Raw genomic sequence first — 17,633 nt, forward strand, 5'->3', positions numbered from 1 at the left:
ATTACTCGACTGGTTAACTTATTTAATAACCCTCCTTCTGGCGCAGTCGGGTAAAAACATCTATATTCGTACTCTTTAAGACGAAGGCCACACAGTTTTTCACAATCAACTTTAAACTTTACCACCAAGTACTTAAGATCCATTTTCCCCCAGCAACCTGGCGGCTGGAGAGCAGCGCGTTCATGAGCGTGACGTGGTGCAGCGAGGTGTGTGGGGCGGACTGCGTGTCGCTGGACGTCAGGCTCGACCCCGCCTCCGTCGCCGTCTACTCGCACGCCACGAGACTTGAAGAGCATTTCTATCCCAATTCTTTGCAGTACAGTAAGTATTGCTTGTATTATGTTTTAGGGTTTTGTAGCAGGCAAAAAACGAAACCCTTATAGATTCGTCATGTCTGTCTGATTCTTATACCATGACGGTGGTAAGAAAGCACACGGCCCACCTGATGCTTAGTGGTTACCGTGGCCTATGAACACTTGCTACACTGCTTGTATATGTAGTTTTATTTTAGCTATTGTATGGTTGGCCCAGTTAGATTTTTGTTACAGTTGCTCATTGTGAAATATTCATTTTGAACCCTATCTATTTTAAAGCAGACTACCTAACGGGTTTACTGGGGATCTGGCTCGAAGGTTAGAATTAGGAACGGGGTGATTTTTAGTCAGTAAGAGTCTGACACTCCCTCTCGCTTCGGTCAAGGCGGGAGAAGTCATTGGATGATTTTAACCCCTTAAAAAAATCTAGTTAAAATTCAGTGCTAAACCGTAACCTAGTTCAGTAAGAGCTAGAAGAAAATAGATAACATTATCATATCTTTCATTTGCCGAAAGTGCACACATCCAGTGTAACATCTACCTTAACCAGTTATGATACATGTTCCATGTAATAATAACAGGGAGTAAGTTGTTCCCCTCACCCAGAAACGGATCGGAATCTAGATTCTTTGCTCTGCAGTCAGGTGTGCGCCCTCTTTACCAACTAGGCAATATTTAGAGTTTTTTTTAACGTTGATAAGTCTGCGTTTGGCCACCAATCCGTTTACTGCCAGGACAGTTAAACAAAGATGTGGCCGAAGATGGAGCACACAGACTTAGAAATTATATCAAATGTAGACATAACTCTTTCTATTTCCAGACTGCATCTGCCTGAACACATCCGAGGTTTGTGTCCTGGGTACGGTGGGCATCCAGCGTCAGATCATATCGTCCATCGACGAGGTGGGCCCCACCGCGCTGCTCAACCCCACGAGACTCTACCACGCATGCGTCACCGCCGGGTTAACGCCCTTATATGTACACACGTACTCCACCAATGTCAGCTTGGTAAGTTGGGTTTCATAAGGTGTATTTTGCCATAGCACGTTTTTAGGAAGTGTGATTTTTTACGAATAAACGAAATGTATCATAGTATTTGTTGTGCTTGTAAAAACTCCACTATTATGTAATTAGATCATTATTTCAATTGATCATGATTTCAAATTGAATAACTCATTGAATTAATCGTTCATTATTTCAAAATTGTATAACTCTTTTACACATAGTCATAAAATGTGAACTGGTATTTTAAAATAGTAACTATTATTCTTGTCATTCTTCTCTGTATGAATTTAAGCTTTTTAACGATTATTCAACCTTAAGCCTACCCAGCGGGCTACCGGGGCAACGACTCGAAAAGCAGGAGTAGGAACGGGGTGATTTTTAGTTAGTAAGAGTTTAACAATCTCTCGGCTTGCCCATGGTGGAAATTACCACAACATTTTTGTCTCTTCAAACAAATCTCTAAATCCCATAACTTAATATTCTTGCTTTTCCTATACAGGAGGAACAGCGGCGATTTCTCCTGTCAGTATGCCTCGAGGCGCGCCTGTCCCGTCTCCTGAAGCGCAGCGCCCACGACTGGGCCACCGGCACCCACGCGGGCGCCGGCTGCACGCTGCCCTTCCTCGTCGACTGGACCTGGAAGCGAGCCATAGAACTCAAGGAGAATGCCAAAGAACTCACTGCTCCTTTGTTCTCGTCTTCGGCGTTGCCTGATAGGTAAGACGATAAGTATAATATCATAGTAAAAGAGCTGTTCCTTTTTAAAAGGCCGGTAACGCGCCTGTGTCTCCTCTGGTGTTGCTGGTGTCCATGGGCGGCGTTGATCGCTTACCAAATGAGCAGACGTTTGTCCCCTATCTCTTTAAAAACAAAAGTAATTCTAAAGAAGACTGTTAAATGTTTTTCGAGGATTCTCGACTAGTTTCAAGCTATATCAGGGACCTATAATCTACACGAAAGTCTTACTGGAGTGCGAGTTATCTGTACTATTCAATCATTTTTTTCATTGCTATTGTATTACTTAGTTAAAATGTACTTTTTTGTAGTTTAAGTGATTTATATACATAGTTAATTCTCGGGAAATTTTAATATTCTGTAACATCTGTATTTCGGTATTGTAGGAACGTAGTACGTTGCCTGGAGCACTGCGTCCAACAACTGACGCAGCTGACCGGACTACTGGACGCCGTGCTCACCAAGTGCTGCAATCTTATTATACCTGACGGTAAGTTGATCATTTACTCATAAACTTGCTTATTATTTGTGGAAGAGTTTTCACTCTGTGTAACAGTTCCAAAACTGTGTATTTTTATTATAGGTATTGATTTATGATTATGAATATTGATTTCAGAAGTATTGATACACAGGTGAGGTCTTGTCAGAAGTAGGATAGTAACCAACCAAATTAGTTGATTCACAAAAATCCGAAAAATTCTTAATTATCAAGTTATTTTTCATATTGGAATTCTAAGAATCCCCCATTCTGGCAATAGACTCTAATAGGACTGACATGTGCAATAAGTACACATTACATTCTACAACTACACGTCTTCATATTTTACCTTTATTCCATAATCAACCTGAAACTAATCCAGAAACTAACAATGTATTTGCTTTCCAGCGCTAAGTGAAATAGAAGAGAAATACAAAGGTATAGGCACGGTCTCCCTATACTTCCAAGTGGTGCAATGGTTCCTACGCGTTGGTTTGTTACCCGAGCGACACGACGCGTACAACGCCCTGCCGTACCCCGCGCAGCAGTTGTACTCACTGTATAATAAGAGGTAAGGATACTATGGGTTGCAAAAGGATAATATTTGTGGGTGTAAGAAATGTTGATTAGTGCAACATCATTATAGGAAAATTTTAAAAATATTACTGCCTCGTTGACCGAGTGGTTGCAACTTGCAAGTGCGTAATAAAAAGGCGTGTCGATTTTAAAATATTATTAGTCGTATCGTTAACTGCTACTTGCGCTAAGTAATAATAGTTTATAAAAATAAGTCAAATCGTTAACTGCAGATTGTAATAAACAGATATTGTACTGTACTTTACATGAGCTAAAAATTAGCGCAATCCACTTTGCGCAAACTTTAAGGAAATTGCGCAAAATCTTGCGCATGTCTTTGCGCAAACTTTATACTTGCTTAAACAACTGTGCACAAGGAAATTCAAAACGCATTGTTTATTTTTTACAGACGTCTGAAACTGAATCGTTTGCAAGACAACGCGCCTACAGATGAGAATGAAGCCAACAAGCCTTGTTCCCTCTTGTACATCGACCAGCTTATTGAACAAGAGTTTGGAGGGGAGAGGACGCATCAGTAAGTAGTTGTTTATGTATTGTTATGGTATAAGCCGGTAAACGAGCAAACTGATCATCTGATGGTAAGGAAACACCGCCGCTCGAAACACCAGAGGCTTTACATTTACAAGTGCGTTGCTGACCTTTTGGGAGTTAGGAATTTAAGGATTCAGTCACACAACGAAATACAACGCAAGCGTTGTTTCAGTTCAACGTTGTTTTCACAACGTAATAGGTACAAGCAGGAGAAGGAACGGGGTGATTTTAGTCAGTAAGAGTCTGACACTCCATCTCGCCTTAACTCAGGCGGGAGTAGTCATTAGATGATTTTCCCCCTTAAAAAAAAAAGCGTTGTTTCACGTCGGATTTCTGTGAGGCAGTGGTATCACTTCGGTTGAGCGGGCCCATTCGTGCCGAAACAACTCTCCCACACTTTTCCAGCCGCATTGACTTTTCTGAAAAATAATTGTGACTTTTTTTTTAAACCAACAGGTTATGGATAAAAGGCGGCAGTCAATGCAACGGCCTGTACCCCCCACCGTCGCTGTACTCCCTCCTCCGCCTCTACTTACTGCCGGACATCGCGGAGGAACACAAACACTCGCTGGTGCTATACCTGCTCGTGGACTATTCTATGGTGTATGATGAAGTTAGGTAAGTAACTTCATGTTGTTTGGTGATTACAAGTACGGTTTTAGAGCTGGAAGGTGTAAAAGAATCTATAATTGAGATATTTTAATATTTTGCTGTCTAGTTACTTTTTGAGCAATAAGACTTCTTTAACTGAAGGTCACGGTTTATACACAAACGATTAATGGCCAGAAAAGCTCTACTATGCGATAAAGAGTCTCCTAATGGTGTAATTACCATGGCCTATGAACGTTTGCAATACCTGGGGCAGTTAATAAGCCTTGTGTGTCGACAATGTCTACAAAAAAAACATTAATTCCTTCTTGAAGAACATGATATTGTATTTATTTAAGAGTTAGTATTTGGCATATGTATAATATACATGATATTGGTACTTTGACTTGTCACGCCTTTGTGTTATCAATGGTATATTGTTTCTTTTCTATTAGATATGAAGCTGTGATCCGTAGACTGATGCAGTTCCCCACAATGTTTGGTCTCAGTAATACTGCTATAAAGGCTACGCAAGCCTTCTGGCATCTAGACCACAGGGATTTCGATGTAAGTTACTCCAAATATTATATTTAACATAAAATAGATGAAAACATAACAAGATTATTTAGTTGTCCATATTTGTTCTGTTTCATTGAAATAAAGTCGAAAATGTAACCAAATAATTGTAATTGGAACGAGTCGATGTTGATTCATATATATTTTCTTTTGGAACTAAATGTATATTTTACGATTGTACGAGTTTTTTTACTATCACTTAATTGCACCGACCACATTCTCACTTATTAAAGGTTGGCTATGGCATTAAGCCCGCCCTTGTACAATAAAGTTTGCAGAAGGTAAATAAATAAATAAAGTATATTATGTACAGAAAATACTATTGTGTTATCATAAAAATACCCAAAAGCCTAAATAAAAAATATACTTAAAACATAATCTAACTACAATTTTTCTCCACAGTTCGCCCTAGACCAACTGCAATGTCTGACAGGCAACACCCTCTCAGACTGGCAACACAACGTAGTACTATCAACGCTGCTAGCACAGAAGAAGACTCAGGCAGCGCTCCAATACCTTCACGTACGAAAACCAGCTCCGATACAGAACATTCGCGATAGAGACGGAGATATGGCCACTTGCTCTATAAGGGTCAATGACCATGATAAGTTAGAAGATTGGCAGTCCTGTTGCAATCTGTATTTGGCAAGAGGTCTAGTGTTTGAAGCCCTCGATGTGATCAGGATGTGTGTCATGAATGCGGGCTGTGTTGAAGATAAAGTTACGGTGATGCAGTATTTTTTTAAAGGTTTGTGTGTAGTTGTGGTTTTTTTATCTTATAGGAAGATTTTTTAATTAATTTATTTTAATGCAACTTAATTGTAAATTGTTTCCATCCTTAGTACGAGTTTTTTTTACGTTTAACGAGATCGAAACGAGAGCTCGTTCGGCGCTCTGATTGGTTGGTTCATTCGCGCCGGCCAATCAAAGCGCTGAACGCGCTCTCGTTACGTTTTCGTTCGACGTAAAGCAAACTCATACTAACCACTCTAACGTCCATGGATAGCACGGTATCCAAAAAAAGGAGCGTCATACGTCCATGGATACTATAGTTTCCAAAGTGACGAGTTCTGTTTAACTCCCTCTAGTTTAAAATACGGTCTTGTTTGGTGAGTTTTGACTGATTATCTATACAGCTGAATAAATTGTTCGACGAAAAAACAAGACATGGCGTTGTAATATGCTTTGACAAACAAAATATAAATTTTTAAAGTTAGTTGACTCGTTTTTGAAGTGTTTTTGTGAGTTCCAACAATTATGTCGTAAATACTACAGTTTTGTTTAATTTATCTTGCAAGTGTTATACATCAAAATAAACTAGAAGATTTGTGCTTTACGATGATGTATAAATATCACAGTTTTAGCTGATAAATCTAGTCTAATTTTAACTTCAAACGATTGTTGTTTCGAAAAAAATGGCCGGTCTAGTGTTGGCCACTTTTAGTTTTGTTTATACATATTTTACACACTTTGCATTACAATAGTATATAAAATATCGAAATACATTTCGTAATAAGCAAAATAATACATTTTTCAAAGAGAAATATACTAAATTCATTGAAGATTCCATAATAATGTCAATGTGTTCCTCAGGTTTTATGATGTGTAAAATTACGAGTAGTGTTTTCTTTCGATTTAATTACAATACTTAGAGTTAACCGAATATAATGATATATACATCAAAAGAAAGGGTAATGAGTCTAGTTTGTTGTAAAAATATTTTATTGATAAAATATGCAATAGTTGTGCCGTATATTCTAAAAAGGTAGAAATAATTCTGTTTTTTTTCTGTGTTGCATGTTTAACCCGTTTTATTGTATTTTAAAGATTAACTAAAGATTTAAAAAAATCGTTAACGATTGATCAGTATTCTTCAATCTTTTTTTTGGTATTCTTTTCTTTATTCTAGGCATTACGGTTCAGTAGCTATATAGGTTTTTTGTTACGACGAACTTGCGAGTCGCGCGCGGTTCGGATGCCGTGCGCGGCTGGACGTTAGAGAGATAAACGGTCGCGCGGGCCGGACGTTAGAGTGGCTAAGAATCGTTCATAGGTTTTATAAGGTTTTCGACATCTCTTTAAGATCATATATTTACATACTTAATTAAGTTTGCTGGACCATTTTGTTGAATAGAAAACAATTATTATTTTTATTAATTTCTATTCCTCTTGAACTTGACGCTATTTTACTTTGTATAATGTCCTTAGCAAAGACAAATTCATAGTCGAAAGCGAAATTTCTATCTATTAAGAATACCACATATTCTCAGCTGCCTTAAATAATACTTTTACATCTCCAAAGAAAACTCAACTCTCATGTTATACTTATAAGGTACAATTTCGCAGGTTGGTCGAAAGCGAGATTTCTATCTGTTAATTCTTTTATTGTCAACTGCTTTAAAAAAACTTTTACATCTCCAAAGAAAACTCAACTCTCAGTTTATACTCACAAGGTACAATTTCGCAGGTTGTAGGAACACGGGGAACTTGTCGAAGATACTGCAAGTGACGATGTCTCAGTTCGAAGAGGAGATGTTTGTCAAGTACCTGGAGGAGTGCAACGAGCCTCATACGTCCGATATACTTGTCATGTATTACTTGCAGCAGTCCAGGTGAGGGGTAGTGTAGCGTTGTGAAATGAACTTTAATATGTGTGTAGGTAGGTGTATTTTGGTTAGAAGGGGTGAAATCTTGTGTTTTTTTTTTAATGCAAAGAATTTCGGGACCTCAGTGGGATCACTTAGTACAAGTATTGAAATTATGGCGCATAAAGTATGTTACCATACATACATACTTACTGATGACATAAAAGTTACTTTAAAATAATCATATACGACCTAAAACGACACCAACGCCAACTACTAAGAACTAAATTCCTAACCTAATTCACATTGTAAATGCAACGTCACGCTTTTTATCTCCGAAGGGGTAGACGTGCACATTACGACACGTAACCGCTATATTATATACACCCACTTTTCACCTAGTCTATTGCCGTATACTGGGCACATTTGCAGACTACTGAGAAATTTTCGAAAAATCGAAACACGTCCAGTAATCTTTTGTCCCAGTAATCGGCAGTTGCAATTGCGACCACTCGGTCCAACGACGCAGTCGTAAATTGCTAACCTAATTCACATTACTTATTTCTAAACATGTATTTGTAACAGATACCTAGAAGCAGAGCGCTACAACAACAAACTGAAGCAATGGAAGGGCCGTGGCGCTGAAGTGTCCACCTCGGCGGAGTCTCTACTAGAACTGGTGGAGCGGGACAGTGCGCGGGACGCCCTGGTCGAGGTCGTGTTTGGCGCACTACCGGCCATTACCAACACTGTCGCTACTTGCGCCTTGGACTCTACTGATGTTGAGCCGCATGGTGAGATTTTTACTTCAAAGTCAAAGTCAAAGCATTTATTTCAATTAATCCTAAATAAGGCACTTTTGAAACGTCAAATTGAATTGTCCGTCAGTCAGTCTGTCTGTCAGTGAAGCTAGGCGCTCGTTCCAAAGTGTTGCTTCGAATGGAGAAGAACGAGCAAGAAACTCCATCGTTATTTATTTGTCCTATTCTTGTGTACGTGACGCAAAGTCTGTATGTATATATATCTTTAGGTTCATTTAAAAATTTTACGTGTAAGTGTGCTATTTTGAACCGTATTTACAGAAGTAAATGTCAATTGATTTTGTGAACTCAAATATTTGCACTGTATTGTAATAATGATCTAATAGATATTCTAAGATTTTTCTATAATATGTATAAAAAGTTCACTAAATAGTCAATTTAGTGAATGAATATACAACTAACAATGCTTGTAAAAATTGTTGTAACTTAAATCATGTATTTAAGTAGTAGTTAAGTAAGGATGTGTTATTCTTATAACTTTATCGTTCATAAAAAATGACTTATAAACGTATACAAATAAGAATCACATTTGCATAAACAATTTGTAAAGGACACATACCAATAACATCTTTTATTTTCAGTGATCGCACCAAAACCGATGTCGGTATTCGTGAAAGCAAAATCACCGAAAAATACGTTCACATACAAATCATCGTTCATACAGGTAAGTCTATATTTAAAGCCTATATATTTGCTCTTAACTGTAGAACGAATATTTATACAAGTGTGGGAGAGCCATGCTTCGGCACGAATGGGCCGGCTCGACCGGAGTGATACCACGGCCTCACAGAAAACTGACGTGAAATAACGCTTGCGTTGTGTTTCGTTGTGTGAGTGAGGTTACCGGACGCCCAATTCCCCCCTTCCCAATCTTCCCAATCCCCGATTCCCGTACAAACCCCTAAAATTCCTAACCCCCTTGGCCTAAACCCGTACAAAACCCTTAAATTTCTATGGGTTTTGTACGGGTTTAGGCCGGTAATGCACTTGTAACGCCTCTGGTGTTTCAAGTGTCCATGGGCGGCGGCGATTGCTTACCATCAGGTGATACGCCTGCTCGTTTACCGTCATGTTTCATAAAAGAAAAAACATGTAAATTGAACTCCTACACGAGATATACGAAACCAGTTTATCATGGCCTCGCCTTGTATGGTAGTACCGCGCATTCAGCGGTCAGTTAGCAATGGTTTTGTATAACTTGACGTGTCACATTGTTTGAACAAATAGTGATGAAGTAATCGCTTGAGTGCATTGACCTAATCGTTCATAAATCGGTAATCCTTCTAGAGATTTTAGCGTTGTTTGTTAATATCTAGAAGTCTAGAGGTAGTTCAGTAAAGTGGTGATGTGCAGTGTTTTATAATTATGTGGCGATTTATAATGGCAAGTGTAAATTTTATGAGTGAATTTCGAAATTGAATAGTAATTAGGCGTTACTTTACGAGACTCTGTAGTAAAGTAATACTATAAGAATAAATTAAAGTTAGGTGTTTCGTGTGTTTCTGTGATAGTACATTATTTGTATTTGTCGCATGTAGTTTAATTGGATAAAATTAATTATTTTAACAATATTATATTCCGAAATAATCGTGCTTTCATTAATGAATTTGGCGATGTACTCATTTTCTTATATTAAATTATCTTAGTTAATTATTGTGAAATAAGTATGTCGCAAAAAAAATGAAATCGTAAGTAGCGATCTCTGACAAGAATTATAGAAAATAATCGTTTATGACACTTCAAAAATAGTATTTATAAGGTATTCGATAAGAATTTGACTAGTTTAAAGCTACCGTATTCTAGTGAATCAATATTAAAGTAATGCGTGGTTCAATTCAAAAATTAAAATGACGACTTGCCGCTCAAAAATCCCGCGTGGTTTTCTTAATCATGTTCTCAATTTTCCTTTTAACCACCTAAATATTTGGTCTAGCTAAACTATCTCATAAAGAAAGCTTCGATACTTCAATACCACAACATTTTTCAAAAGAATTTACAACCTGGAGATAAACTATAAAAACATGGCGTGACGTCAAATCCATCAAACGTTTGCTTTCATAAAAATAACTGAAACTAGACAAACACGCATTATTTTTAAACATTTACGTGAACAATGAACTCTTTATTATAGTCAAAATATTCTTAACTAGCTCGCCGCCTACGGTTTTACTCGAGTAAAGGTTAAATTGTTTCTCTCGATTAGCTCCTATCATATACGAATCTCTTTATATAAAAAAATCTGTTAGTTGTCCTCGCTAAAACTCAAGAATGGCTGAACAGTTTTGTTTAATTTTGGTCTTGAATTATTTGTGAAAGAATAGATACAGTTTAAAAGGTGAGAAAAAAATGGTTGAGGCGGTACGAAGTTTGCCAGGTCCGCTAATAACTGTATAAAAAATCGTATTAGTTAGAATTTTTCAAATCAGTCCAGTAGTTTTAGTTAAATAAAGCATACTTACAAACAAACAAATATACAAATTTCTATTTTATAATACTATGCCGTGATATTTCTTTTAGGATACCATAGAGAATGCTAGCGAGACGTGGATAAATAAGCCTAAGATGCGCCGGGGCATTAAACGCGCGCTGAATATAGAAGAGACGCCATTTATTTGCACGCCGAAGTTGAACCGAACTAGAAGGTATGTATCCTATTTCTTTTTTTTTGCGATTTTTCAATCATCGATATTACTTTGGATGTTTTTAGAGATGATTACAAACGATTTTGAGTTCTATTACCATGATAATTAGACTCATTCTAGCTTATTTATATTATTTTATGATTTTAAATATTGGTTTCTTATTTTCTTGTTAGTGAGAAGTTGTTAACATAATCGTTTATGTCTTATACTTCGTTCCGCTGCTCGCAATGTCATTTGTCTGTGCATAATAATCATATGTAAGAGCATATCGTGCAACCAATTGTTCTAGAAACTGAAATAAAACAAAAGATGTGATTTTTCCTCGCCACTTTATACAGCAAATATGTTTGTAGTATTAACATTTTTGTTTCATCGTGGAGACACTTCGTGTTTTATTATGTAGTATAATAAATATCACGGATTTTATACCCTTAAGGAGTGGGTTGATGTATCTTAAATGTGAGCAGAAGGTTTGGTTAGTCGGTAACTCAACAGGTCTTTTGTTTTCCAAAGTAAGCAATGGTGCCCGCAATAAATTACAAATATAAATTACATAAATTTTTCCTTAAGCAAAGTCATAGTCAAATTATTTATTCCAATTATTCCATAAATAGATACTTTTCTAATGTCAATAAAGAAATAAATAATAATCTGTCAGTCTATCCGTCAGTAAAGTAAATTTTTTTCTTCCAGCATCTTGACCTCAGAACAGAAAACATCAGAATCGACACCTCCAAAACGGGCCAGGTTGGACCTCTCAGGGACCCCACGGACCCCTAAGATGGGTTCGTTCCGTGTGAGTGAGAAGCTGAGTACTCAGATGGCGACACTCCTGGACATGCCAGATGTACAGAGTCCGGAGTGCAAGCTGTACACTGAGAGGGCTGGCACTCCGCATAGTATATTGAAGGTATGTGGGAAACTTATTGGTTTTGGTATTGATATAGATTTCATTATCTATACTTGCATAGGCGTAGCCAGGTTTTAGTATCGGGATGGGTTTAAGAAAGTAAAACGAACAAAACTTCCTTCATTCTTGAGAAAAAAAAAACAATTTATGTAATATGTAATAAACAGATTCATAGGTAGTCATAGAGACCTTTGCCAAACAAAATGTACTATGCTAACTAGAAAAATAATGCTCTGTAATGTCTAGGTACGCATTTTTCGGGGGGGGGGGTTGAACACCCAAATCCCCCCCTGGCTACGCCTATGTATACTTGAAGGTCCAAGTACTAAGCTTGAAAAAGTATCTTAAAATATTTTTGTAATTCATGGTGTAAACGGGATGCTCCCGAAAAATTTTAGTTTTGATGTTATTCATGCGACATAACCAGTAAATTATAACTATTATTAGAATAAACCAATCATATGCTCACGTGTGATTTGTGCAGACTATTTTCGTTCTTAAGAATTCCACACACTTAGTTTATCTAACGTGTGACATCATCATATTTAAATAGTTTAATAAGATAACCATTTAATTATTATTTAAACAAGCTATACAAAAATCTCCTTTGTGACCATTCACATTCCTTAGTAAACAAGCAATGTAACAAAAATCTCACATTTCTTTGTACTACAGTAATTTTTCCTCCTCTTATTCACTTTTTAGTTAACCTAGCTTTATAAATGCTGTGAAAGTCTGTTATTGGCTTAAGAGATTATTATCATAATCTCGCTGTCAATGTTCAGTGTAAACGTAAGAATTTAGAACAGTTACTTTGTTGCAACTGCATTGCACTGGACAATGATAGTGGGGTGAAAATTCACTACAAATTTCAGCCGTTAAGTTTGCAATAATAAATAAATAAATACATTAAACTTGTTTTATCCTAACAGACGAGACGTACAGATGACATGGACCGCGAAGCGCCGTCGCCGGTGGACTCTCGCTACCTGGGCGACAGTGACGACGAACTATTGGAGACCGCCAGCAACCACACTCACTACAGTGATTCTACTAACAAGTATGTATAGTGGAAATAAACACATTGAACGCCGTGGTGGACGTTAGCGGAGAATTTGCCTTCAATAGTTTTCTATTGGCAGTCAAAGTCTTAATGTTAATACGTTTTTTTTTGTAATACTCGTCCATTTTCGAGGATGCTCGATTACTTTCGAACTTTACGGGGGCCCTTAAACGTGATTATTGTCGTAAATAGGCGCAAAATAGCTATAATATACCAGTATGTAATGTAATTTATAATGAATACTACTAGCTGAACCCGGCAAATTGTATATTGCCTCAAACTCTTGTTCTAAGCTTTTAAACCATCCATGGACTTTCACTAATAATTCAAGACCAAAATTAGCCAAATCGGCCCAGTCGTTTTCGAGTTTCAGCAAAACTAACGAACAGCAATTGATTTTTATATATAGAGATTAGGTTAGATTTCTAATTATGTGACGGTGTTGTCATAGGTTTTGTAGTACAATTTCAAGTAGACCACCTACTTCAAATTTAAAGTGTTACAGTTGATAACATTATCTTCGTATTAATTATGCACACTACTCAGTTACTATAACATTGTAGAAAGGAAAGGTACACAGTTAAAAGTTAAGTCAAAACTTAGCTAAAGGTAGCGTTCACGGGCCCGCATCGTACGCATCGCACGCATTCCGTATGACGTCATCAGTACGCATCGCATGTAGGCATTGCCGATGATGCGGTCCGTACGATGCGGATCAGTGGACGCAGTTGTATGAGTTTCTATACAAGACAGACTAAAATCCGTTGCGTGCGGTGCGTACGATGCGGGCCTGTGGACGCGTACCTTAATACAACATAAACCCACACACAGGATAATCACCCTTATTACCATATGCAATAAAGATTAAATTCCTTTGTGTTTTCAGACATCTTCGCTTCACGATTCCAACTGCATCGGAATCTGGATCGACGCCGTCACCGCCGACGAACTCAAAGCCTCAACAACGAGAGAAAGAGATGGAGAGCTCCACGTTAGCAGCAAGAGAGAAAGAGATGGATGTATCTATTGATAGCTTCGTTACTACTACATCTCATGCTATGGTGAGTTTTTTAATTCATCATTATTATCTTAAATCCGTGATAGGCCACTACTGGGCTATAGGCCTCGTCTACATAATGACTATACAGTTGGCGCGGTGGCTAGGCAACTGGCTGCAACTTGTAATGGGTTCGATTCCCACTCGGAGCAATTCTTTGTGTGATTTACAATTGGGTACTATCCTCGGTCAAAAATAAATTATTACAACTTTTCAATACAATAAAATATTAAAAAATAATCACACTCTCATTCATAAATTTGATGAACTATTTAATTTTCGATTTTTTCTAGCTAAATTTCTAGAAATAAGTCTGCTAATTGACGTCAAAAACTTATGACGTCATAATGCACTATTTCATACAAAATTCATAGAAAATATAGTTTTTGACGTTTCGAAAAAAGTATTGAATTTGACTAGTAGGAAACTAGCCTATTTGTTGTTTCGGATCTGGGTGTCAGGTGTATGTGAACTTATGTAACGTAGGTATGTTTGTAAACCCACCCATGACAGAAGAAAATCTTAGTGTGGGGCAACGCTTTTTAGGAGTTATGAACCTTGAGGGTTGTTTAGGAATTGGGGATTGAAAAGATATGTAATTGAGCCTCCGGTAACCTCACTCACACAACGAAACACAACACAAGCGTTGTTTCACGTCAGTTTTCTGTGAAGCCATGGTATCACTCCGGTCTAGCCGGCCCATTAGTTTCGAAACAAAGCTTAAACGTGACAAAATTTAGAATAGCCATGATATTATTTTCACTGTAGAGTAAACAATGTTTATATTTTTCAGACTGAAACCCACCCAATGGAATCTCCTCCTAAGAGGTTGGCCACAGAGGAGTCGGTGAAAGGAAGGAAATCTTTCAAAGACACAGTACGAGCCAGGTAATTATTCATTCAACTCACTAAAGTATTAATAATGCGATAATTTTATATCCAAAACCATTATAATATCTCGTCCAACTAATGCCATTAAAAACACTAAGATTCATGCAAAGACTAGGTGATTGACTGATCGATTCAAACATATAAAATTCACACCACAGCGAAACATAACATTTTTAGAGCTTTTTCTATTTCATACATCACCCGATAAAAAGCAATTATAATTTAGGGAACAGAGAGTAAAGTTCCCTAAGAAAAGGAGGATCCTCCGACCAAGCGAGGTGATCGTGCCTGGCAGGCTTTCTTCACATGTGCGACGTAGGATTTTTTTGACGTAATCCGTTGGTATACCCGTCAGTCGTCTATGTGCGACTTCTGTCATCTGTCACTTGACACGTGTCACCACAATAATACTTATGTATATCTAAATATATAATCTTCTGTACAAAATGCTAAATAACAATCTCCTCTACAAAATTCCTTCCAGACGCTCCCTCTCGCTATCAGTAAACAGCAGTCTGTCCGACGATCCGAACACATCCATTGAAAGCATCGCAGACATACCGGTCACTCTCATCAACCCAAGATATTCAGGCGAAAAGCGACACTATCACTCATACAATAAGGAGCAAGAATATGAACACACGGTTGTAGAGAGTGTGTCGGAGTCTCAGATGTCGGAAGGAATGCCGGAGCCGTCCGAAGTGTCCCGAGAGGTGCCGAAGACGCCGCGGGGGAGGCGCGGGATTAGGGCCACTGGCGGAGAGAGCACGCCGCTTAGAACGTGAGTCTATTTCCTTATTTTTACTTTTATATGTATTCAAATTCAGGGTTTACATTGTATAGCGGCATTACATGCCGTAATGTGCATCTCTGCTTACCCTTCGGGGATAAAAAGCGTTAAATTAATGATTTATATGCTCTTTCTTCGAGTTTTATTGGTGAATCTGACATTACATGTGCAAAAAAGTTGAACAGTTTTAGCATGAACTTCTATTTTATTTTATGTTATTACAGAAGTCGAGTGTAGAAATGTAACTCCAGAACGAGTGGATTCCCCTGTTGCTACCTCATTACGTGGTTCCAGAATAACTAGGTGAGAATTAACTAAGCTATTAGTTCATACCGCTGTTCTAAGAGTTATTTACTTGGAACAAAATCGTTACTAAGGAATAGTTGAAAGTAATCATTAAATATCTCTGAGTATGGCAGTTAGTATATTTTTTTTTTTTGTATTTGTAACTACTAATATTCTTACCAATTAGTTTTGCAGTAACGTCACAACATCTACTAAATTCCATTCAACATTTTGCAACAATTTCCTTAACACATGTTTTGTTGTTTCCTTAATCTTCAGGAGTAGATCTCGTACCCCAGAGCTAAGCCCCCGTACATCCCCACTGGCACCAATCCCCGAGTTGCCCCGCCGTGAAGCAGACAGTGAACCACATCCTGAGAAAACTACGCTTAGCATCCCAAGACGACTCAGGTAGATATAATTTTTATAAGCTGTAAGATGTCATATTGTTAGGTTTTATAAATAAATAAATTTCTAGGTTTTCTATAAATTTTAAGTTAGGTAGATGAAGCAGTAAATATACTCAAAAAAGGCACATTTTGCCGTTCTTCACTTCCTAATATCGATATTTAAATTTTTTGTCATAATGATTTCGTCATTTAGATTAAATAATATTAATGCGGCTTACTCCTTGCTATTCTGGAATGCCCAACTAATTTCAAGTTCAACCGAAGCCATAATCAAGTACATAAAGTGACGATTCTGACTAAACTAACATTTGAACGTTCAATGCTACTTACAGGAGTAGATCCCGCACTCCAGATCGTGTAGATAAAGCAGTATCGGAGTCTCCAAAACTGGAAGCCATCACCGAATCTCCCACCAAGTCTACCAACACTGAGTCGTCTTCATCTTCCTCACCCACACCACGTAGCTTGAGGTGATTATAAAACTTTATATCCCTATATTTTTATTGCTACATTTGTTTTACAATATAGGGTGACTGGTAATTAGTGAACGATATTTAAACACGTGATTGTACTCATGATTACAAACAATTTTCCCAAAGAAACTTTTTTGTATAGTCATTAGTTTTATTTTTATCACGGTAATTAGTGAACGATATTTAAACACGTGATTGTACTCATCATTACAAACAACTTTCCCAAAGAAACTTTTTTTGTATACTTATTGGTTTTGTTTTTATCTCAATAACGTGTCGCTGAAGCGTCCTAGTTAAAAGACGATTCTAAAGCCCAAGAAGCGTCAAGTCTCATAATGAATGTATTGTTCTTTGTCCGTAGGAGCCGTTCCCGTACTCCAGAAATAGAAGTGGTGCAAGAAATCGTATCAAAGCCTTCACCGCGCAGCTTAAGGTACGTTTTGTGACGATCAACTAAACTCCAGTAACATTCATATTAGTAGAAAACTGATTGATAAAATAAATCTTCTCTATAATATATAAAAAACAATTGCTTTTCGTTAGTCTCACTAAAACTCGACATCGGCTGGACTGATTTGTTCAAATTATGATCTTAAATTATTTGTGTAAGTCCAGCGACTATATAAACGGTCAGACAAAATGTTTGAGGCTGTACGAAGTTTTCACATGATTACAAAATCACATGATTGACTACTTCGTTATGCCTTGCGTGTTTGACCTTGGTAAATGTACTGTCGCCATTGGTGGCGCACAAAACACTTGATGGGTTTTTTTTTCTTGAATGGCAACCGAGTCTCCAATACAGTGTTGTCGACTATACTGCCAGTGTCAAGTGGTGACGGCAGATTAATAAACCGTCGAACTTTCACTCACTCGATGGGT

The 17,633-nt window shown here is 37.5% G+C and overlaps 1 protein-coding gene across 1 annotated transcript in view; it reads left to right on the forward strand.

Moving 5' to 3' along the window:
- Window positions 1-17,633, forward strand: part of LOC118272375 (protein ELYS) — a 29,287-nt gene that overhangs the window by 3,702 nt on the left and 7,952 nt on the right. The window contains 22 exon segments of the mRNA XM_050707988.1: window positions 154-321; window positions 1,135-1,322; window positions 1,819-2,036; window positions 2,441-2,544; window positions 2,941-3,103; window positions 3,518-3,643; window positions 4,117-4,278; window positions 4,704-4,815; window positions 5,227-5,572; window positions 7,292-7,436; window positions 7,995-8,203; window positions 8,812-8,894; window positions 10,748-10,872; window positions 11,566-11,782; window positions 12,715-12,842; window positions 13,732-13,906; window positions 14,696-14,790; window positions 15,278-15,578; window positions 15,816-15,886; window positions 16,148-16,279; window positions 16,611-16,748; window positions 17,113-17,184. Of these exon segments, the coding sequence (XP_050563945.1) occupies window positions 154-321; window positions 1,135-1,322; window positions 1,819-2,036; window positions 2,441-2,544; window positions 2,941-3,103; window positions 3,518-3,643; window positions 4,117-4,278; window positions 4,704-4,815; window positions 5,227-5,572; window positions 7,292-7,436; window positions 7,995-8,203; window positions 8,812-8,894; window positions 10,748-10,872; window positions 11,566-11,782; window positions 12,715-12,842; window positions 13,732-13,906; window positions 14,696-14,790; window positions 15,278-15,578; window positions 15,816-15,886; window positions 16,148-16,279; window positions 16,611-16,748; window positions 17,113-17,184 (3,478 nt within the window).

The sequence above is a fragment of the Spodoptera frugiperda genome, chromosome 4 (assembly GCF_023101765.2).
Source record: "Spodoptera frugiperda isolate SF20-4 chromosome 4, AGI-APGP_CSIRO_Sfru_2.0, whole genome shotgun sequence".
Classification (NCBI taxonomy): Eukaryota; Metazoa; Arthropoda; class Insecta; order Lepidoptera; family Noctuidae; genus Spodoptera; species Spodoptera frugiperda.